We start from the raw sequence: 25142 nt of genomic DNA on the forward strand, positions 1-25142 counted from the left end.
ATAAGTATTCAGTAAAATTGATGTATTAATAGCATAAAAACGAAGACACCCCCAACTAAAGAATAATCTTTGCAAACACATCTGAATTGTTCCCTGTTCATGGCACTATGACTGTATGTAGGCTTGGAACTTACCCGCTCTGTTCCCATTTCTGTTTTAACCCAGCCTGGGTGAAGAGCTGTGCACAGAATACCATCACTTCTATAGGATTCTGCTTGCAAACGAGTGAGCATATTCAGAGCTGCCTGTAAAGAGATAAGAAAAATATCTGGAAAACAGGAAGCAGTTTGGTATGTAAAATTTATCAAATTCACAGCACAGCATGATAACTTTTCCCTGTGATGATTTGCTCTAAAACCCAACCACTTTTTATAACATGAAGAACTCATACAGAAGTATAGAAAGAATATTGAAAAGAAAAGTTAAGAAAAACATTGTGAATTCTGTAACCATATGACTATGCACATCCAAGCTGCCTTTTGGAGGGATCCATCAAGGCCACATCACGTGTACCCCTTTTTGAATATTGGCACATTTGCTATGCGCCAGTTCTGGGGAATAGACCCTGTTAGTAAAGAGACCCTAGATATTAGAAATAGGGGTCTCTCTCAAGTTATTTTTGATGCACCCCATGATTTTATTTGCCTTAGCAGCAGCTGCCTGACACTGGTTGCCACAATTAAATTTACTGTTGACTAAAAGTCCTTTTCCATGTCAGTCGTTCCCAGGGTTTCCAATGTAATATATATTCCCAACTCCATGTACATAACTTTACATTTATTAGTGTTGAACTTCATCTGACCCTGTCCTATATTGGGTTAACCACTTTGCAGATACTTTACTATATAATCCCTCTACAAGGTCATTAATAAATATATTAAGAAGAATAGGATCTAGAACTGACCCCTGTGGTACCCCACCATTAACAGTCACACAATCAGAGTATGTAACATTAATAACAAACCAGCCCAATCCTTCTCATTTTATGTACCAACCTTTTATGTGGCTAAGTATCAAATGCTTTGGAAAAATCAACACAACATCAAGTCCTGGTCCAGTCTGGAGCTCACATCCTCATAAAAGTTGATCTGGATAGTCAAACAGGACCAATTCCTCATAAAGCCATGTTGATATAGAGTCATTTATTTTCATCAAGATACTCCAAAATAGCATCTCTTAGGAAACCCTCAAACAATTTACATAAAACGGAGGAGGTTACACTAACAGGCCTATAATTCCCGGGGTCACTTTTTGACCCCTTTTTGAATACTGGCACCACATTTGCCATGTGCCAGTCTTGGGGAACAGACCCTGTCATTATAGAGTCTGTGAATATTAGAACCTGTGGTCTGTCTATTACATTACTTAATGCCCTTTGAACATGGGTATGAATGCCATCTGGACCTGGTGATTTGTCTATTTTTTATTTTTATAGGTGGCACTGTACTTCTTCCTGGGCTAGACAGAAGACATGTGTGCTCCAGCTGCAGTCATCTTCCCTGCATGCTTTACATTATATACAACTATGCTGGCTTTCTTCCATGTGTCCAGGCCACTGCCATCCTTCTTGCACACACTACAGCATTGTGTAAGAACCGCTCTGTGCACCCTGGCCACTGCCGCCTTCCCTACATGCTTTACATTTTGTGCCACTGTATAGGCATGGACTTTCTTACCTGTAAGGAAAATGGCAACAGCCAGGGTGCACGGAGGGAGTTGTGTTCTCAGTATAAGCAGAGTATTTACAGCATGCTGCACTCTCTCAACCACTGCATAAAACCAATTTCTCAGAGCTGGCAATTGAAAACCAAAGCTTAGGCTATTAACCCTTTAAATCTATTTTGATTGTGGGACGTAAAGTAAGTTCCTTTGTGTAGGCAGTTAGTTATCTAAGGCGATCAGGACCACCGTGAGGTAATCACAGGGTCCAGATCAGCTTAGATGAAAGCCAGAGGGTCCCTACCTGTCTCCGTACTGTCTGGTATCTTCTATGCTGCTCCAAAATTGACCACTAGGTGATTACTAGAACCCTCATTTTCCCATCTATTATAGTTTAATTCAAAATGGAACTTTTATTTTGTGCCTTTATGAATGATTAAAAACCCTCAAACACACTGAAAATTAACAACTGAAAGTGCCACTACGTGCAACTGCGTAGCTTAGCTAAGATGATGTGGCTGCAGTCCACACCAACCGAACTGTAGCTATAAGGGACCATGCGTATGAAAAGTTAAAATCTAAGGCATTAAACCCCCCAACGTTTTGCCACAAACTGTGGCTTTATCAAGGGCGATGGGTATAACTGTTTTTAATGGGAACACACGTCACAGCAGGTCAGCAGGTTAGTTTGACCCTAAGCTGTTTATAAGCTTTCATCCTACAATAAGTATCTATGCTGGCCATATAAAAGTACAAACAGCTTACTTTACTATGCTCTCATAAACAGTAGTTCAACCAAGAGGCAGGGAAGATAAAATGTAGGGAGGGAAGGGGTATGGGTTGATGAAGGAGAGGGAATGTGGGAAACCATATAATTCTATACTTTTAACATTAAAAACGTTAACATTTAAACAGTTTTGAAACCCTCAAATGTTTTTGCTGTAACCAGTTTCTCAGGTAGACTAGCTATAAATTTACAGTTATTTTGGTAAAGAAGGCTTGTCGCCTCTGTAGATTAATCTTTATTTTATTTTTTAGGCTGAGGAAGTTCTCCTTTGGCTTATGAGGAGGTTTTATCTAAAATAGTTTTTCTCCCTAATTTTTTGTATTATCCATTTATATAATAAATTTATCATCTGCCCCCTTAAAGGGGTATTCCACCCCTAGACATCTTATCCCCTATCCAAAGCATAGGTGATAAGCTGTCTGATCGCTGGGGACCCCCGCAATTTCTCCTGCAGCACCCATTTGTCATCAGCTGCACGGAGCGAAGATTGCTCTGTGCCTGATGACTCATGATACAGGGGGCCAGAGTATCGTGACATCACAGCCCCGCCCCCTCATGACGTCATGCCCCGCTTCCTAAATTCAAGTCTATGGGAGGGGGCGTGATGACAAATGGGTGCTGCAGGAGTGATTGCTGGGGTCCCCAGCGGCAGGACCCCTGCGATCAGACATCTTATCCCCTATGCTTTGGATAGGGGATAAGATGTCTAGGGGTAGAGTACACCTTTAAGGGGAATCTATCATCAACATCACCAGCATTACCCTACTGGTGTAGTGTGGGTATTGCTGATAACAATGGTACTTATTGTTTAACTACATGGTGGAGATTTATCAAAAATTGTGCAGAGGAGGGTGGTGCAGTTGCCTATGGCAACCAATCATATCACTTCTTTCATTTTTAAAGAGACCTGTGAAAAATGAAAGAAGCAATCTGATAGGTTGCCATGAGCAACTGCACCACTCTTCCTCTACACAGGTTTTGATAATTCTCCCCCCATATTCCTTTTTTTCCTCCGATTATCCTGAAGTTGCTCGGTGCACTTGGGGCGTTCCAAAGACTAGAGTGCACAAGCTACTTAATTCGCATAATGAAAAAGAGAAATAATGGGGCAACGGAGGCACGGATCAGCGAATGGCGAGTACCATTGTGAATAGCGTCACCCACACTACAAGCCTTTATCAATAGGTTTGTGCAGGTGATGCTGATGACAGATTCACTTTAAATGTCTCTTCTCAAGACTAAACAAATTTTATCTAAGATGTTTCTTGCCCCTTATTAATTTAATTGTGTGCCTTTGTACCTTTTTCAGCTCCAGGACATACATTCTATAAACCGAAGCCCAAAACTGAACAGCATCTTCCATGTGAGGTTTTATAAATGCTTTATAAAGCTGTAATATTAATGTTCCTGTAAAGCCATGGCCATATCATGCCAGCCTTACACAATGGTCCTCACATGCTCTGGTAATGTCAGGCTGCTGCTGCTTTGTTGGTACCTGGCCGATTTGAAAAAAAATACTTGGCTGATTTTTTTTTTTTTTTTTTTCAGCCTTAATAGATGACCCTCTAAGAGTGTGTAACTAATGCACATCTTCCACAGACTATACTGTGCTACAAAGCTTTTTGTCATCAGCAAAGATGGAAACAGAACGGTTAATCCCATTCTCTCTCTCAGTGAGTTGCAGTTTTGCAACATCTGGAGGTCCGCAGGTTGGAGACCACTGCTCTATATCATTAATAAATAAGTAAGAAGCAGATCCAGTGCTGAACCTTGGGACCATTTGGAGAAGGAAGCATTGACCACCACTAACTTTTCAACCCAGATACAAACTGAATTTTCTTTGCTGAGCAGTTATGTGTTCTGCATGAGAGGATGGGGAGACACCTCCTCCCTGAGAACAAAAAGGATCAAGCAGTTTATATCCAATTTGCCTCCCCGAGTTAGAGCAGCTCCATAAAAAGGACACTAGGTTGGAGCATTATGAATACAGCCCTGTCTGTTTGCTGCTCTCTGATCAGAACCTGTGGAAGTATTTGTTGTACTGTATGAATACCGTATTTATCGGCGTATAACACGCACTTTTTAGGCTAAAATTTTTTGCCTAAAGTCTATGTGCGCGTTATACGCCGATAAGCCGCTGCAGTTCAATGATTTAAAGCGGGCGCTTTAAATCAATGAACTGCAGCGGCTTTGCAGGTGCAGAGAAAGCCAGCGCTGCCGGCTTCTCTCCCCCCTGCCTGCCCTGGGGTCTAGAGCCCTGCTGCCGGCCCTTCTCTCCCCCTGGCTATTGGCGCCGCTGCCCGTTCTCTCCCCTTGACTATCGGTGCCAGCGCCCATAGCCAGGGGGAGAGAAGCGGCGCCGGCAATGGGGCAGCGGCGCCGACAGACAGGGGGAGAGAAGGGGCAGGGGCACACATTGCCGGCGCCACTGCCCCGTTGCCTCCCCCCATCCCCGGTTGCATAATTACCTGTTGTCGGGGTCGGGTCCGCGCTGCTTCAGGCCTCCAGTGTGCGTCCCCTGCGTCGTTGCTATGCGCTGCACGTCGCGGCGCATGACGCTGCTATGCCGCTGCCCCTTCTCTCCCCCTGGCTGTCGGCGCAGCTGCCCCATTGCCGGCACCGATAGTCAGGGGGAGAGAAGCGGCGGCAGCAGGGCTCCAGACCCCAGGAAAGGCAGGGGGAGAGAAGCGGGCAGCGACGGCCTCTCTCCCCCTGCCTTTCCTGGGGGTGTATCGGGGTATACACGCGCACACACACGCACCCTCATTTTACCATGGATATTTGGCTAAAAAACTTTTTTTACCCAAATATCCTTGGTAAAATGAGGGTGCGTGTTATAGGCCGGTGGGTGGTATACCCCGATAAATACGGTATTTAACTACAAACCCATAAAAGTCACAAGTATATGTACCTTGCTGATCCGATAGGAGATGACTTGTTTTGCAAAATCAAAGGTCACGGAGGTTCGTTCGATAGATCCCAGCACAGAAGAAATATTGACTAGAGCCGCCCTCTTGCAGGTTAATGGTTCGTGTGCATTGTTTTCTGCAGCTTTTTTCAGCAATGGATAAAAAGCCTAGAAATGAACATACACGTAAGGATAAGAATTGCATGTACTCCAAAATTTCAAAAATATACATATTATTGATCTCAAGTTACCTTTTAGTCACAGTCTATTTTTTTTTACCCAATTTGCGGGCAGAGTTTCATTTTTAATGGCACCATTTGAGGGGATAATCTCTCTATCCTGATCAACTCAATATATGATCACTGCAATTTGGTATTTTTAAATATTTTTTTTTTGCATCTAAAATTTATGTTGTTGTGGTATGTGGTAAAAAAAAAAATGACAACTCCACAGACAGGCAATACCACATTTCTATAACTGCTCTTGTTTTGTATTTTATAAAGAACCCTTTTAAAAATAAAAAAGGTGCGCTGGTGTATTCCAAGAACTGTAACATTTTTATTTTTCCTCATTGACTGAACTGTATGAAGGTTTATGTTTTTCAGGTCAACTAACAGTTTTCGTTAGAAGAAAGAGGAGAGAGCTGGGTCCCAGCAATCAGACAAGTGGCAGAGTATCACCTGGCGTTTAGGCAGCGTAAAGGGGAACTCCAGTGGAAACAAGTTGAAAACAAATGTTTTCAAATCAACTGGTGCCAGAAAGTTAAACAGATGTGTAAATTACTTCTATTTCTTAATCCTTTCAGAACTTAGCAGCTGTATACTGTACTACAGTGATCCCTCAACTTACAATGGTCTCAACATACAATGGTTTCAACATACAATGGTCTTTTCTGGACCATCGTAAGTTGAAACCAGACTCAACATACAATGTACAGACAGTCCAGATCTGTGATACCTGTCAATGGCTGGAAGAATCGGCCAATCAGAATGGGCATTCACTGGTAAAACCCCTGTATTACTGAAGCGTATGCACTGACTGGTGTCTGGTAGCGCCCCCTACAGTACAGGGAGGTATTACATGTTCTGTACACTTCACCTGGTGTCCAAAGGAGCAGCTAACCCTGGTACAGGTAAAGGAGACTCCATTACTTTTTGGGATACTGGTCTATGTAGAGGACAGGAGCTTCTTCAGGGTCCTGTACAGTACACAGTGTTTCCCAAGCAGGGTGGCCTCAGCTGTTGCAAAACTACAACTCCCAGCATGCCCGGACAGCCGTTGGCTGTCCGGGCATGCTGGGAGTTGTAGTTTTGCAACAGCTGGAGGCTCCCTGCTTGGGAAACACTGACATAGACAGTGATTTACAGCTCCCAGCAGATCTTTCTTACTTTTATATGTAAGGATTTGTTTTATCTATATTAGTTATCTACTTATTTTTCTTTAATCCTAACTTTTTCCTATTTTTGGATGACATTTTGGTGCCTTTAGACCCAATTACCAGGTTTCCATAGAGTTCTGGTCTCAACATACAATGGTTTCAACATACAATGGTCGTCCTGGAACCTATTAATATTGTAACTTGAGGGACCAGTGTACAGAGAAAATTGTGCAGTTGTTTCCAGTCTGACAACAGTGCTCTCTGCTGACACCAGATTAGAAGCATATCCCCATAGAAAACCTCTCCTGCTCTGGACAGTTCCTGACATGGACAGAGGTGTCAGCAGAGAGCACTGTGATCAGACTGGAAAAAACTTCATGCATTTCTCTGGAGTATATCTGTAGTATACAGCAGCTGATAAGTACTGGAAGGGTTAAGATTTTTAAATAGAAGTAATTTAAAGATCTGTAGAACTTTCATGTGCCAGTTAATTTGAAGAAGAAAAAAAATTCCCCACCGGAGTTCCCCTTTAAGAAAGGAGTACAGAAATTCAGCCTCCGAGATTCAGTCTTGTTTTTTTTCTCCCCCACAAAATTCACTGTATAGTAGAAAAACATAACTATTTCTGGACTGATATGCTTTCAGTGATACAAAATTTACTTATTGGTTAAGTTTTACTGCTTTTGTACAATGAAAAGATTTTTTTGTTTGTGTTGCTGCAGTGCAAACCCTGGCCGGGTTCACACCACGTTTTTGCAATACAGTTTTTTTCAGGTTTTTGATTAAAAAAACGGATTCCTCAAAACCTGACTAAACTGTATCAAAACGTGTGTACAAAGTTTTATATGTATACAGTTGAAAACCGTATACGGTTTGAAAAGTGATGTCCGGTTGCATCCGTTTTTTAAGAAAAAAAACGCATACGTTTTGAACTTTTCACTCCATTATGAATAAAGTTTCATTTGTTTGATTGAAATTCCAAGAAAAAAAAACTGTGCAAAGTCAAAAACCGTATGGTGAAAACTGGATGGAACCGTACACAAATACAGTTCTGTACGGTTCCCATTGACTCCCATGTTAAAAAAAAAAAAAACGTAGACGGGTCAATACGGTTTTTCACCTGGACCAAAAACAGTGGTAGACCACGGTTTTCTGTCCAGAAAAAAAAAAGGAAAAAGCCGTGTGGTGTGAAAAACGGAGACAACCGTATGCAATATGGTGCATACGGTTTTGAATGGAAAAGTCTATGGGCACGGTTTTCTGTACAGTTGCACAAGTTTTTTTTTTTTTTTTTTTTTTAAACTGTATCCAAAAACTGTATAGAAAATCGTGGTGTGAACCCACCCTAATACATTTCTATTTTCCTGTCCATTAGTGCTGAGTGAGGAGATGGTTTTTGTGGGAAGATTTGTATTTCTTAATAGTAGATATGACTTTTTTGATTGCTTTCTTTTCTGCATTTTGTAAAACAAAAGAAGAAGAACAGGCGCTCCCTTGTGGAGAATCAACGGGATCACAGGTGCGTGAGAAGGGAGGGTAAAAATGAAGGCTCACCCTGCCAGGTTGTGCAAATTCCCACCCAACAAGGATCTGCGTTTGTAGTATAGTGAACTGGGTCTGCAGCCTTCCTGGAATCGACAGAAATGCAGAGGCGAAAGCTTCAGGGGTGCAGGAATACAGGCGCTGACCAAGAAGGGGACCAGTGAAGTCAGGTAGATATCAAACAGCTTTAATCCAATGCGACGCGTTTCACCGCGCTTGCGCGGTGAAACGCGTCGCATTGGATTAAAGCTGTTTGATATCTACCTGACTTCACTGGTCCCCTTCTTGGTCAGCGCCTGTTTTTCTGCATTTTGGCAGACAAATTAAAAGAAAAACCAATTACGGTAGTTAGTTTTTTCCCTCCAATTAAAAATTACGGTATTTTGGCTGCAATAAAAGAGGCTTTGTTTAGAAAACAGTGGTCTTTTATTGAATTGGCTTATTCACCAGCACAGATCATTTTCATCATACAAGACTTCCCACATGGTATGCCAATTTGAATTTGAATAGGTCTCTAGGGAAATTGAAATCACCACCTGTGGGTACAACCTTCAAAATAAGATTGCAGTTTTATTAAATAGCTTAGGGTGCCCTGTTCGCCCACTATTTTACAGTTTCTTTATACGCCCTCCCATTCCCAATGTATGTGGCTCTATAGTTTGTCTGACAAAACAGGAAATCAGACAGATGAGTGTAAACTTCATTTTAAAAAAATTGACTATTAGAACAGTCCTGCTCTAAATGTAAATTGCCCGTAAGTAATCATTGGGACAGGCACCTCCAACAAGTAGTCAGTCAGTCAGTCAGTCATTCTCCAGGGGTGTAATCGCATATTTAGGAGTGATTCACAGAATAGGCCTGGAATTATATGTACCATCATCCCTGAGCTTGTGCAGTGGTCGAGAAGCGAGAGAAGCCTCAGGAGGCCCAGAAACAACAGTGCTTCTGGGCATGCAGATTCGGTAAAAACAAAACCGTACAGATCCTCATAAAGCAGTATGCCCGTCCAAGTTTGGGGAGTCAGAAATGTAGAGTACCCCTTCCAGGGCAGCTGCTCACCTTAAATTGTTGTGTATGAGCCACAACAACTTTGCAGAGCTTTGTACAGTTAATAGTACACCACATGGTGCTGCCTCCAGGTATCTGACGGAATATTACAATGCCACCATTATGCAGCATATGGCCCTCATTTACTATTCTAAACCCGACTTGTTTTGTCGGGTTTTTTTGGCGCATCTTTGTCTGCGACATGTCGCAGACATTGTGTGCCAGTCTGCGACACGATGCAACATTTTTTTCCCCCTGACGGACTCGATGTGGATTCTCCCAAACCCGAAAAAGGGGCGTAACCCGACATTTCTGAGCTTCCCAACGTATTTATAAAGGTTTCCAACCCAAATTTGTTGAATTGTTGTGGATTTTTTCCCCGACAACTCAGAGGAGTTGGAAACCAAAACCAACAAAACCCACGTGCGACAAACAGGATGCGACATAATAATAAATACCAGGGGAAAAAAGCAGTCGGGTTAGAAAGCAACATAGACTTACAACCCGATTTTCTAAGTAAATGAGGGCCTCTGTATTTTGTCCTAGTGGGAGGATCTGGAGGATTGGCGCAAAAGTGTATACCAAACAAGATGCCCGCACAGTAAACTGTATGCACTGTAAACATAAATAAAACAATCACATCACATATGGAAAACAGGTTACATAAAAAGTGTACCATAAAATGTATGGGGAAATATCCCTGAAAAAAAATAAAAATAAATAAATAAATAAAAAACACACATGAAAATCGATTAAATCCCTCCAACTACTACGGGAATAACATATCTAACACACTCCATGCACTTGAAAGGTTGGAACATTATATATAGTGACTAATATAAAGCATATATGTGGTGGCCTCATAAAAACACATTTTTATTTTTTAGAATAGCTTTGAAAATCCATTATGAATGTTCTAATACACTAAAACTGAAAGTCTACCGAGTTTAAGACAATCTACATATAAAATGCTGTATTGCATGTATTACTACTTATATAGAGTGTGTGCTTTTGGGAGGAAAGCATGTATAGAATGTCCAGTTTGGATACAAGTAAAAGCCATATTGAAAATTACTTTGTATTAGTTATGTTGAGTAAAGCCATTTTGTATAAGCTATGTTGGGAAAACCCAAAAAGTCACTCACCCCCTGGTTCCCTATACAAAGTGTAAACCTCTGGGAGTCTCTATATGAGATGAGAATAGAGCCACATAGAGCCGCAGTTCATCCAAGCTGCTTTCTTTTGGATACACATTCTCCATTCTGTTGGTGCTGCAGATAGGTGTGTGAATAGTCGTCTTACATGTAGATTATTGTGTAGTGGCACGTGCGCTTAACACCCCCGATGTATCACTGAAGGGACGCCTGTTCTGTTATGCCGTTCTGCTATTGTTCAATTAAAATCAAGAGCGCTCTACATATATATATATTATAAGCGCTAGTATCAGCTGATAGTATTGTTATTTCGGTGTTCAACGTGTGGGATAATTAAAGGGGAATTCCAGGAATGTTTTTTATTGGACTATGTTACAGGGGTTGTAAAGTTAGTGTTGTTCATAATATAGTGTCAGTACCTGTGTGTGATGGTTTTCTCACAATTCTTATGTGATTTTCACTCCAATATTTATTTTTAACAGCATACAAAATGACTTGTCTCAGATTTTTCCCAGGTTGCAATGCGGCAGAGACCTGACTCACTAGTCAGCTGATGACCGGGAGCCTGTCTGCTTCAATGGGTGGAGGGATCTCTAGGTGGGAGAGAGATCAATCTGCAACTAATGCAACAGCTGTAGGCACCCTGATTGAAAACCACAGGTCTTTTGATGGATGCAGCTCATCTATGGTTCAATGGGTGGGGTGGCTGATGTGTGGGAGGGAGGAAATGAAATTGTGGGATTTGTAGTAAAAAGAAAAAAGTCAAACAGGAAATACCAGTTCCCAAAAAAGCTAACCACAGTGTCCTGGTAATCTCACAACATAGCCATTTAGCTCCAAGACAAGTGCAGATCCTTCCTAAGCATGTCCATTACTGCCTGCCAGGTACGTATAGTATTAAAGTGGTTATCCACCATAAGGTGATTACCTTATCATTATGAACCTAGCAATACCTATTATGTATAAGTTATTAATTTTTTACTTTATTTATTGAAAAACAATTTTTATACTTTTTACCTCTTCTACTATACTGTCAGTATTGCACTGACATTCAGCCTCTGAGATCAAGCTTATGGCTGGACCTCACAGGCTTCCAAACCCAGCAGACAGGAGGCCATCAGCAGGCTCCTGCTGCCATGACAAACATTGAGACCCCGCAATTGCATAGGTGACAGAGAGAGTCCCTTATCAATCCTATAAATGTCGTGGCCGGTACTATCAGGCCAGGCCACAATATCTATGGAGTCAACACTGTCAACACCGGCACAATCTTGGTTTTGGCAGTGGAGGAGGGATCCCTGCTGCGATTGACAGCCACCTCCTGCCACTGAAAGAGTCATTGATCACCTTCTCTGCAGATCTTACTGTGTGATGGACCAGGTCTATCACGTCACCAATGGCATGTTTTTTGTGTGACGGACCTGATATGTCAAATGTCGGAAAGAGGTTAATAAGACGCAATAAAATTGGTTCGGTGTATCATCGTTCTTTGGTATCCCAAAGCCATATTGGTCAGCTCAATACTTAAAACATTTTCTAATGCCTCAGGATTGCTCTACAAGTTTATCCTATTATTGTAGTACCTCCAGTGCAGTTTTACATTTTTATGTTTTATTGACACTTACCTGTGCATAGGTTATTGCAAGGGGAACATAGGAGATTACACACGGTATAGTGAACAAGAGGGCTGAGTGATCATTGAGTTTTCCAGACAAAACTTATACAAAGTAGCTTTCAATATGGCTTTTATCTGTACACATCCTATATGTGCTATCTTCTCAGAAGCACACTCTGTATAAATACCGTAGTAATACATGCAATAGAGCATTTTATATGTACAATGGGGAGATTAAAACCGGTCCAGAGGAAAAGTTGCCGAGTTGCCCATAGCAACCAGATTGCTTCTTTCATTTTGCAGAGGCCTTTTCAAAAATGAAAGAGCAATCTGATTGGTTGCTATGGGCAACTCAGCAACTTTTCCTCTGGACAGGTTTTGATAAATCTCCCCCAATATCTTTAACTCAGCAGAGCTTTCGATTTAGTATATTGGAACATTCATACTGTATTTTCAAAGCTATGCAAAAAATGTGCATTTTATGAGGCCACCACATACAGTGGGGCAAAAAGTATTTAGTCAGCCACTAAGTTCTCCCACTTAAGATGAGAGGCCTGTAATTTTCATCATAGCTATACCTCAACTATGAGAGACATAATGAGAAAAAAATCCATAAAATCACTGTCTGATTTTTAAAGAATTTATGTGCAAATTATGGTGGAAGTATTTGGTCAATAACAAAAGTTCATCTCAATGCTTTGTTATATAGCCTTTGTTGGTAATGACAGAGGTCAAGTGTTTTCTGTAAGTCTTCACAAGGTTTTCACACACTGTTGCCGGTATTTTAGCCCATTCCTCCATGCAGATCTCCTCTAGAGCAGTGATGTTTTAGGGCTGTCGCTGGGCAACACTGACTTTCAGTGTGTTACTGATGGTAGCCTTTGTTACTTTGGTCCCAGCTCTCTGCAGGTCATTCACTAGGTCCCCCCCATGTGGTTCTGCGATTTGTGCTCACCGTTCTTGAGATCATTTTGACATCACAGGGTGGTATCTTGCGTGGAGCCCAAGATCGAGGGAGATTATCAGTGGTCTTGTAGGTCTTCCATTTTCTAATTGCTCCCACAGTTGATTTCTTTACACCAAGCTGCTTGCCTATTGCAGATTGAGTCTTCCCAGCCTGGTGCAGGTCTACAATTTTGTTTCTGGTGTCCTTCAACAGCTCTTTGATCTTGGCCATAGTGGAGTTTGGAGTGTGACTGTTTGAACTTGCTATCAGTATAAAAGACACCTGTCCACAATCTCAAACAGGTGCCATTAATACAGGTAACGAGTGGAGGACAGAGGAGACTCTTAGGCTAGGTTCAGACTACAGAATCTCCGGGCAGAATATTTACACCTGGAGATTCCGAGTGTGGCCAGCGCTGACTGAATCAGTTGGCGCTAGGACCGCACGGACACTGCAGTCTCCAATAGACTGCAATGTGTTCCGCGAGTATTTACGCCTGAAGAAAGAGCAACCCCATTCTTCAGGAGGAAATTTCCAAGCGGATTTTCCGTTCACAAATTCCGCTTCCCAAATTCCAAAGTGTGAATTTGTGAACGGAAACCCATTCACTATACTATAAATTTTAGCAAGCGGAATTTCCGCCTGCAATTTCAAAGAGGAATTGCAGGCGGAAATTCCGTAGTCTGAACCTAGCCTTAAAAAAGAAGTTACAAGTCTGTGAGAGCCAGAAATAAGAATTGATGTATTAAATAAATTATTATATATATCCCCTATCATGAAGAGAAAAAATATAGACCTGGTCTATTATACCTTTAGAACGATCAATGTATTATGATTTTTGATGTGTAGCATATATAGTGATTCCTGTTAGGTTTGTTTTATATTTTTGTTATATTTGAGTGACACCTACTGGCCATCCAGGGAACTAGGTTCATTTACATTGGAATTTACTAACCATTGATCCTCTGGGTGCGCGCGCATCGTGACTCCGGGCGGAAGTTTGGATCCCTATGTGCCACGTATGGGCGGAAGCTGTCATGGTCACATGACGGCGGAAACTCAGTGATGCGACGGGATCCGTTTCCGGGGCGCAATCCGTGCGCCGAATATGGAGGCATATATAAGGAGCAAAGGGGCGAGATGACAGCACCTCCTGATGAAGTGGGGAGACCCACGAAACGACGTCCGTTGAGGGTGAACGGTGTCCCTGGATGGCTTGTGGGAACATGCCTGTTATAGGTAATGAATGATGGTATTGTTTTCATATGTGATCATTATGTTAATTATGTATCATTGCCAGACTATTATTAAGGGGGATTAATTATTATTGTGCATTGTTCCTGTTATTGTAAATTGATATAAACCAGGACCAGGGAACCGGTGCTATTGCTGGGGTACATGTTTTTTTTAGGGGTGGGGGTTGTCTGTCCTTTTTTGTATTATTGTTGGTTTAACTTTTCAATAAAATGTATAGATTTTTGCAATCATTTTCTATTGGTTGTGGTGACAATTGTAGGAGTATTTATTATAGGAGTTTTGTTACCATTTTTCTATTGGTTCTTTTATAATATTCAGAGGAAGAGTGTAGGTATTATTTTCCGTAGTCTGAACCTAGCCTTAAAGAAGAAGTTACAAGTCTGTGAGAGCCAGAAATCTTGCTTGTTTGTAAGTGACCAAATACTTATTTCCCACCATAATTTGCAAATAAATTCTTTAAAAAAATTAGAAAACGTGATTTTATGATTTTTTCTCATTATGTCTCTCATAGTTAATGAAAATTACAGGCCTCTCATCTTTTTTTTAAGTGGGAGAACTTGCACAATTGGTGGCTGACTAAATACTTTTTTTTTTGCCCCACTGTATATGTTAGTGACTATTAGGGCTGGGCGGTATAGCGGTTCATACCGAATACCGAAATTTTTGTGCTGCACGATATGAATTTGAACCCATACTGCAATAGCGGTTTGGCCCCTCCCCCTCGGGAATAAATGAATTATCAGCCCAGCGCTGCACAGTACCCACATCGGGGAACTAATCATATGTGACCTGCGAGCGCTGTTCTGCTCCCCCCAATTAATTATTAGCCCAGTGCTGCCGCTGTCCCCATCGGGGAACTACTCACATGTCACCCGCATGCGCTGCCCTCCTCGTCCTGTTTGTTGTGGCCGCCGGGGCTGACACTCTATACCCGTGTTCTCCAACCTGCGGACCTCCAGATGTTGCAAAACTACAACTCCCAGCATGCCCGGACGCTGGGAGTTGTAGTTTTGCAACATCAGCAGGTCCGCAGGTTGGAGACCACTGCTCTATACTGTGCGATATCCCTATGCCCGGGCTGTAAAAAACAAAATAAACTTTAACTCACCTCCCATTGGTCCAATACCGGCCTCACTTGTTTCCTGGGGACAGGAACATCTGAGAGCAGCAATGTCCTGCCCCGGCCAGTGATAGGCTGAGCCCACTGTCATGTAAGAAGCCGGTTTCTTACATGACAGTGGGCTCAGCCTATCACTGTCCGAGGCGGAACATCGCTGCGACAGCTGATAGGCTGACGGCTCTTCGACGTTCCCATCCCCAGTGTAAGGCCGAAGTAGGAACATGCATTAAAGTTTATTTTGTTTACCTTCTGTAGCCCGGGCATAGGGATACCGCACAGTATAGAGTGCCAGCGCCGGCGGCCGCAACAAACAGGACGAGGAGGACAGTGCATGCGGGTGACATGTGAGTATTTACTCCGATGAGGATGTGGGGTGAAAATTAATATGAGGGGGGGGGGGGGGGGCTGGGGACGGACTAGGAAATACCGTTATATATCGTGGAACTGTCAAAAGTTTAAAAAATACCGTGATACACACATTTGGTCATACCGCCCAGCCCTAGTGACTATATAATGTTCCTACCTTTCAAGTGCACTGAGTGTGATATAGATTTGCCATTCACTGTAAATTATTCCTGTGGTATTTGGAGGGTTTTTATTGTTTTCATTTTATTATTTAGGGATATTTCCCAATACATTTTATGGTACACTGTATAGGTTTTCCATATGTGACATGATGTTTTATTTACGTTTTACTGTTCTGTGCGAAAACCAGGTCTGCTATACTCTGTTGCTTGTAGACAATATTGCTATTAGAGATGCGCGAACTTACAGTAAATTCGATTCGTCACAAACTTCTCGGCTCGGCAGTTGATGACTTTTCCTGCATAAATTAGTTCAGCTTTCAGGTGCTCCCGTGGGCTGGAAAAGGTGGATACAGTCCTAGGAGACTCTTTCCTAGGAATGTATCCAGCTTTTCCAGCCCACCGGAGCACCTGAAGGCTGAACTAATTTATGCAGGAAAAGTCATCAACTGCCGAGCTGAGAAGTTTGTGACGAATCGAATTTACTTTAAGTTCGCTCATCTCTAATTGCTATCGTACAATTGTGGAAGATGCTACGATTAGCTTAGAAACACGTTATAATGATTCATTCAATCTTGAGAACACAGTAGTTTGCACCAATCATCCAGATTTTTCCTTCAGCTAGGACCCAAAACATAGAGCAATGACAACGGTTGGGCCTGCACTGAAAATCATGCCTCAATAAGTGTGAAAACAGCCCTGGATATCATGACTAGTACTCGTTGGAGATGCCTACAACAAGTACTATTTTCAGGTATAATATATATACCTATATATTATATATATAGTGATCCCTCAACAGTCTTTTCTGGACCAGTGTAAGTTGAAACCAGACTCAACATACAATGTACAAACAGTCCAGATCTGTGATACCCATCAATGGCCGGAAGATCTGACCAATCAGAATGGGCAATTTACTGGTAAAACACCAGTATTACTGAAGCGTATGCACTGACTGATGTCTGGTGGCTCGCCCTACAGTACAGGGAGGTATTACATGTTCTGTACACTTACCTGTATCAGGGTTAGCTGCTCCTTTGGGCACCAGGTGAGGGCGGCTCCATGTTACTTTTTTAGGACATTGCATGTACCGTACAGGACCCTGAAGAAGCTTCTGTCCTCTACGTAGACCAGTCTTTCCCAAGCAGGGTCCCCCAGCTGTTGCAAAACTACAACTCCCAGCATGCCCGGACAGCCTTTGGCTGTCCGGGCATGCTGGGAGTTGTAGTTTTGCTACAGCTGGAGGCTCCCTGCTTGGGAAACACTGACATAGACAGTGATTACAGCTCCCAGCAGATCTTTATTACTTTTATATGTAAGGACTTGCTTTATCTATATAATTTATCTACTTATTTTTCTTTAAAGGGTACCTTTCATCAAAAAAAACTTTTGATATATTATAGATTAATGTATGCAGAATAACTTTCCAATAGCATGTTATTAAAAAATATGCTTCTTTCTATTTAATTTTCCACTTTGAAAAAATGACCACTAGGGGTCTCCCTACCAGTCCTTTTTTATAGATTTCAGACTCATGAAGGAGTCCTAAATCTCAGACTGCAACCGGGACACACACAAACTCCCTAGCAGGGAGCAGTGCTGAGCTTGTCTGTGTCCCGGCTGCAGTCTGAGATTTAGGACTCCTTCATGAGTCTGAAATCTATAAAAAAGGACTGGTAGTGGTCATTTTTTGAAAGTGGAAAATTAAATAGAAAGAAGCATATTTTTTAATAACATGCTATTGGAAAGTTATTCTGTATACATTAAACTATAATATATCAAAAGTTTTTTTTTTTATGAAAGGTACCCTTTAATGCTCACTTTTTCCTATTTTCGGATGACATTTTGGATCTTGAGAACCAATTACCAGGTTTCCATAGAGTTATGGTCTCAACATACAATGGTTGTCCCAGAACCAATTAATATTGTAACTTGAGGGACCACTAATATATATATATATATATATATATATATATATATACATATATATATACATATATATATACATATACATATACATATATATATATATATATATATATATACACATACACACACACACACACACACACACACACACACACCATGCAGGACAGTTAACAAAAAGTAATTTTCTTCCATTATGAATGACTGCAATTATGAAAATATGGTAGGGAACCTTATTTTATTATCAAAGGGTTAATAGTTCTCCTACAGTAAATGGGTTAAATAAATTCAATTGTTATAAAAAAATAAATAAAAAAATAAAAAAGGCCACAAACTTACCTTCCTAGATCCTGCATTGCCACCAATATCATCAATTTCTCACATGCCCTATTTTTTTGTCTTTCGTATCAACCCCTCCTTGAGCAAATACCTAAAAATATTCTGCCCAGACAAATCCCTGAATTTAATGTTAGAGATTCTATTCAAAGCTTGCGTTTCTTAATTTGTTGAGGACGTTTAAAGGGGTACTCCGCCCCTAGACATCTTATCCCTATCCAAAAGGATAGGGGATAAGATGTCAGATCGCGGGGGTCCCGCTGCAGGGGATCTCGGCTGCAGCACCCACCTCAACGGCTTCCGGCAACGCTGGAGGCTTCGGAGCCCGACCACGCGAGAGAAAGAGCGTGACGTCACGACTCCGCCCCCGTGTGACGTCACGCCCGCCCCCTCAATGCAAGTCTATGGGAGGGGGCGTGTCACGCCCCCTCCCATAGACTTGCATTGAGGGGCGGGGCGTGACGTCACACAGGGGCGGACCCCTGCGATCTGACATCTTATCCCCTATCCTTTTGGATATTGATAAGATGTCTAGGGGCGGAGTACCCCTTTAATAAAAAAGGAACCGCTCTCTGTTTCGCGGGGATAAGGTTGAGCAATATATTTATTTTGACCCATGTTTTAACTGTGGTAAATTAATTCTGCATTTGTTTCAGGTTAGATTTGACATCAAATTTTTTTTATAAAGAAAAATAATTCCGCAAGTTTGTAAAGATGAAATGGCCATCTAGAATTTTTTTTTAAACTGTTCTGCTTATCACAGAGTGTTGTGGGATCTCTTTTGGAAGTATTTATAAACGGCCATAGAATTTTTTTTTATTAACAATCTGCAGTGTATGATTTCCACCACAAAAGGAGTCTTCCATTATTACCTGGCTTACTTGCATGGGCCCAACCACATTCGTCTTGAACGTGTCAATCATGTCATCCGCATCGACCTTGTCTAGATTTATTCGTGACATCACACCGGCATTGTTTATTAGCAGATTTAACCCGGAACCATTCAGATGTTTTTCCACTTCTATCACCGCTTCTTTCACACTGTCTGCATTAGTGGCATCTGCAAATTCCAACCAAAACCATTTGAAAGATGAAAAGAAATTCCGATACATAATAATATGAACAGACTTCCATCTTGGCTCAGTGGTTAGCAGCTGCAGCCAAAAGAGAACATCTGCATGAAGTTTGCCCGCTCTCCCAGCTTATGTGTGGGTTTCATCATCTGGATGCTACTTTTTCCTTCCTACATTTCAAAAACATCATACTGACCGATTTATGTGCAATCCAACGTGGTCCAGCTCGCTCCACCAATACACCCCCGACACGGATTCGCACCCATTTTTTTTTTGCCATTTGTTGGATGTAAAACGTCATATTTGTTGAGAGATCTATTCCAAAGATTAACATAGAATTGGTGCAATTTTATTTCAAGCGCTCTCCATCCTCCTATCACTTGATCAATATTGTCTGGGTGAATTAAAATGTAGGACTTGTTCCAGACTTCAGATGATCTATCCGAAACACGCAGGCACATAAATCGGTCAAGTCCAAAAGAAGCAATCCAGGGTGGGTGAATAGAAAATCCAGACTTTATTGACTCACGGTAAAAGCAGTACAGGCAACCAGCAGATCAGACGCGTTTCAGGCGCATGGGCCTGAAACGCGTCTGATCTGCTGGTTTCCTGTACTGCTTTTACCGTGAATCAATAAAGTCTGGATTTTCTATTCACCCACGCTGGATTGCTTCTTTTGGACTTGACCGATTTATGTGCCTGCGTGTTTCGGATAGGAGATCTGAAGTCTGGAACAAGTCCTACATTTTAATTCACCCAGACAATATTGATCAAGTGATAGGAGGATGGAGAGCGCTTGAAATAAAATTGCACCAATTCTATGTTAATCTTTGGAATAGATCTCTCAACAAATATGACGTTTTACATCCAACAAATGGCAAAAAAAAAATTGAAATTATATAAAGAAAAATTGAAAAAAAACAAGCCCCAAAAAACAACTATAGAAGGAGCTGCAGACTCGTAGAAGGAAACTCCATACAAAAGTTTTTTTGTTAAAATAATGACTGAAAAAAAACATCTCCAAAACAATTAAGTGTTTTGGGGTGCACTCCCCCTTAGATTGAAGAAACTGAGAAAGGGGGAGTGCACTCTGAAACGTGTCATTGGAATAGAGAGGTTTTTATTGTTTTTAACAAAAGTCATATCATTTAGCATCTGCAGCGCCTGCTCCAAAGGGTTGTTTTTCCTTGCCATTTGGATTCTGCTACAGCAACATTTCCCAACCAATGTGTCTCCAGCTGTTGCAAAACTACAACGCCCAGCGGAAATCCTTTTGGCTGTAAAGTGGTTGGCACTATGCAGTAGTTGTGCTGCCTCTCCTGGGTTTTGCAGTGACTCCTCTCTTGGTACCCTTATTCAGTGGGTGATATGAGTGATTATCTTTGATTCCAGGTGAGCAGCTAATTCATAGACTTTAGTGCCTAGACCAGTGTTTCGCAACCAGGCAGCCTCCAGCTGTTGCAAAACTACAACTCCCAGCATGCCCGGACAGCCAAAGGCTGTCCGGGCATGCTGGGAGTTGTAGTTTTGCAACAGCTGGAGGCACCCTGGTTGGGAAACACAGGCCTAGACCACCTTCATGGGACAAGAATGCTCTTTGGGCAATACATGAGGTACCCTCTTTCAGTCTGTTTTTTGTGTCCTATGCAAAATAAATGTTATACTTGAAAAATTATGACTTGTAGGTACAAAAAATGTTTTTTGTAGGTTTCAAGGCACTTTCATACCACATGTGGTGTTTAGCAAAATATTATTAAAAGGGGTATTCCAGTTTTTTTTTTTTATTTGACTATGTTACAGGGGCTGTAAAGTTAGTGTAGTTCATAATATATAGTGTCTGTTCCTGTGTGTGACGGTTTTCTCACAATTCTTATGTGATTTTCACCCCAATATTTATTTTTACCAGAATACAAAATGACTGTTGTCTCAGATTTTTCCCAGGTTGCAATGCGGCCGAGACCTGACTCACTAGTCAGCTGATGACAGGGAGCCTGTCTGCTTCAATGGGTGAAGGGATCGCTTAGTGGGAGAGAGATCAATCTGCAACAGCTGTAGGCACCCTGATTGAAAACCACAGGTCTTTGAATGGCTGCAGCTCATTTAAGTTTCAATGGGTGGGGTGGCTGATGTGTGGGAGGGAGGAAAATGGAATTTGTAGTAAAAAAAAAAAAAAAAAAAAAAAGGTCAAACAGGAAATACCAGTTCACAAAAAACTAGCCAGTGTTATGGTAATCTCACAACATAACCATTTAGCCCCAGGACAAGCGCAGATCCTTCCCTTTAAAGTGAAAACCCCATAATAAGCATAGCGTTTTTGCCAGTATTTTCAAACCTTTTGCCATGACTTTATATGCCACTACCGGAAGCTGGGGAGCCATAAGCATAGGACCTAAAAGTCAAATGTCTCCCCAAGCTATTGGCACTTGAAGTAACCTGCACGGAGAACTTACCAAACTTGACCAACAATCTTTTAGAGAAGAAAATGTTCCATATGCTCTATCAAGCATGGTGCATACCTACAACAAATGACAACGACTGGTTTCTCAATAAAAACCAAAAGGGGGAGACTTATCAAAACCTGTCCAGAAGAAAAGTTGCCCATAGCAACCAATGAGCTTGCTTCTTTAATTTTTAACCCTTTCATGACCTGGGGGTTTTCAGTTTTTGCACTTTCATTTTTTTCCTCCTTACCGTTCACTCATAGCTCTCAATTTTTCACCTAAAAATCCATATGATGGCTTATATTTTTTGGCCACCAATTCTACTTTGTAATGACATCAGTCATTTTACCCAAAAATCTACGGCGAAACGGAAAAAAAAAAAAAAAAAAAATCATTGTGCAACAAAATTAAAGAGAACTTTTGGGGGCTTCCGTTTCTACGTAGTACATTTTTCAGTAACAAATGACACCTTCTCTTTATTCTGTAGGTCCATACGATTAAAATGATCCCCTACTTATATAGGTTTGATTTTGTCGGACTTCTGGAAAAAATCATAACTACATGCACGAAAATGTATGTTTAAAATTGCCATCTTCTGACCCCTATAACTTTTATTTTTCCGTGTACAGGCCGTATGAGGGCTAATTTTTTTTGCGCCGTGATGTGAAGTTTTTAGCGGTACCATTTTTGTATGGATTGGACTTTTTGATGATATAAAAAGCGACCAAAAATACGCTATTTTGGACTTTGAAATTTTTTTGCGCGTATGCCATTGACTATGCGGTTTAATTAATCATATATTTTTATAATGCGGACATTTCCGCATGCGGTGATACCACATTTTTATTTACACAGTTTTATTTTTTAAATGGGAAAAGGGGGTTGATTCTTACTTTTATTAGGGAAAGGATGAAATGATCTTTATTTATTTTTTTGCAATGTTATAGCTCCCATAGTGGACTATAAAATGCAGTACATTGATCTCTCATACTGTTCAATGCTATGCCATAGCATAGCATTGATCAGTGTTTCTGCCGCTTGACTGCTCATGCCTGGATCTCAGGCATAGAGCAGTCATTTGGCGATCGGACACGGAGAAGGAAGGTAAGGCACCCTCCTCCTGTCCTCCAGCTGTTCGGGATGCCGTGATTTCGCCACGGTGGTCCCGAACAGCCCATTGAGCTAACTGGCACTTATTAGCTTTCACTTTAGACATGACGATCAACTCTGAATGCCGCGTCTAAAGGGTTAATAGCACGCAGCACAGCGGTCCGCGGCACAGCGAGCAGTGCTGCGCGCTATTAGCCACGGGTCCCGGCCGTTGCTAGGTGCCGGGCCTGACCCGTTATTACTGTGCTATAGAAAGGGAAAGGACCCAGGACGTACCGGTGTGTCCTGGGTCGGGAAGGGGTTAAAAAGACTTTGGATGCAAGAAGCAATCTGATTGGGTTTCTATGGACAACTTTTCGTTTGCACAGGAGTACTGTGCCTATCTCTACAATGTAGGCACTTCAATAGACACATGACCGTATATGTACCATTTTAAGCCAACAATTGATAAACCATAATTTGACCCACAGTCCAAACCAGGCTTTGCACCCCATCTTTTGAGAAATAATAGAAGTATAAACATGGAGTATAAAATAGGCTTGTTATTTAGTTGCGTTAGTCTCACTTACCCAAAGGAAGTAGCACAATATTGCTATGCTTGGAAGCTATATTTCTTAGCTCCTGAAATAAATTGAAATATTTACTATTGTTGTACTAAAATAATAAGGTTCTAAAAATGAACACAAATTACAGTTTAGGTTACACAACTATGGGTATGTTCACACTTGATAAAGCACCATTCCAGTCAAAAATATTCTTCTATCAGGGGCCTTAGCAGGGTGAGGCTAAACAGCAGCCCTGCGTCCCGTCTCACTGTGTGGCTTGGTTCCTCTGTTATTCACCCAGCTTTTTCCACGCAAGTCTATAAGCATCTCATAGACTTTTCCCATTTCCCAAAATGGGAAAAGTAAATAAGACACTGAACTGGAATATGGATACCTTTTTCCATCAAACCCCCATGCTAAAAATACCAATGAAAAGAACTGATACACAAGACATTGGTTTCATCCAGCATCTACTATCTTTCAAACGCAACTGTCATTATGTTTGGGCCATATAACCAAACCACAGTCTGTGAAATTTGTTTACAATATTTATCTAGCATTACTTTTACCTTTTTTATTGTAGGTTTTATCATCCCAAAAGATGTGACAAACAGTCGGATAGGCATGGCTAGGCGTACTCTATGCCCGGGGATAGCCACGCCGTCTCCTTTCCCTCAGCGCTAGGAACAGCTGTGTGATTGACACACAGGTCCTCAGCGCATGCGCCCTCTATCGCTACTACGTGTCCATGGCAAGTTCACTTAGCTATGCTAGAGGCAGAGAATGATGGAAGACATCAGGAGCTAGCAAACGCTCAGTGAACTCGCCGCAGGAATGTAGTTGCCATGGAGGGGGCATGCGCTGAGGACCTGTCAAATACACAGTGGTCCCAGCACTCAGGGAAAGGTAGATAGGCCCCGAGGGCATAGTGAACGCATATCCGACTGCTGGTGGCTGAAAACAAAAGAGTTTTTTGGGTGACAAAACCTGCAATAAAAAAAAGGCAAAAGAAATGCTGGATAAATATTCTAAACAAATTTTACAGACTGTGGTTAGGTTATATGGCCCAAACATCATGATAACTGCACTTTAAAAGGGAACCAAGTATCAGATTTACTATATTATATATATACATATATATATATATATATATATATATATATATATATATATATATATATATATATATAAACACACATGTTTCCACTGAGAGACGTTCCGGTCCACAGATATGAAGTTTGTACATGTCTTCTGCTGCTCCCCCTAAGTAGTCCCCTGGCCGGGGACCAATACTTACCTAGTCCTGTCTGCTGCACTGTCAACACATCTCCATGGGATTGACAGCCAGTGCAAACGTTCTGCTTTGTCGGCTTAGAGAGCAATGATGCGGCTGTCAATCAAGGGGTAAGTGCACATGGGACTCGATTCTGCGTTTGGCCTACAGTTACATCTAGTCTTCTAGAATTGGTATATTTATTTTCCTCTTCCTGCTATGTACTGTTTTTACAATTTTATTGCTTGTACTATACTGTCTATCCAGAAAGATGCAGTGATGTCCTCTCCGTTGTATTGTTTTACTATGAGACGCCAATGTTTAGTTGTACCGTTGTGTATTTGCCAGTGATGTGCATAGTGTCTCTTTTTTATGGACACATTTAATTCTATTTTGATGTGTTATAATAAAGATTTACTGCTTTTTTTTTTTCCATCTAATTGCATTGGAGGGTTATGTGTGCCTAACATTTGGGTATATTTTTGTTGGTGATAGTATGGA

The 25142-nt window shown here is 41.4% G+C and overlaps 1 protein-coding gene and 1 long non-coding RNA gene across 2 annotated transcripts in view; one reads left to right on the plus strand and one right to left on the minus strand.

Annotated features, from left to right (window-relative positions):
• Positions 1-25142, minus strand: part of LOC130277053 (C-factor-like) — a 40275-nt gene that overhangs the window by 10718 nt on the left and 4415 nt on the right. The window contains exons 2-5 of the mRNA XM_056527298.1: positions 23393-23444; positions 19072-19259; positions 5358-5522; positions 135-245 (exon numbers count right to left, since the gene is read on the minus strand). Of these exons, the coding sequence (XP_056383273.1) occupies positions 135-245; positions 5358-5522; positions 19072-19259; positions 23393-23444 (516 nt within the window). The remainder of the gene's footprint in view (positions 1-134; positions 246-5357; positions 5523-19071; positions 19260-23392; positions 23445-25142) is intronic.
• On the plus strand, positions 165-6034 carry LOC130277055 (uncharacterized). The gene is made up of 3 exons (XR_008845357.1): positions 165-290; positions 3756-3809; positions 5960-6034. It is a non-coding gene; the product is annotated as an uncharacterized LOC130277055 (long non-coding RNA).

The sequence above is a fragment of the Hyla sarda genome, chromosome 6 (assembly GCF_029499605.1).
Source record: "Hyla sarda isolate aHylSar1 chromosome 6, aHylSar1.hap1, whole genome shotgun sequence".
Lineage (NCBI taxonomy): Eukaryota > Metazoa > Chordata > Amphibia > Anura > Hylidae > Hyla > Hyla sarda.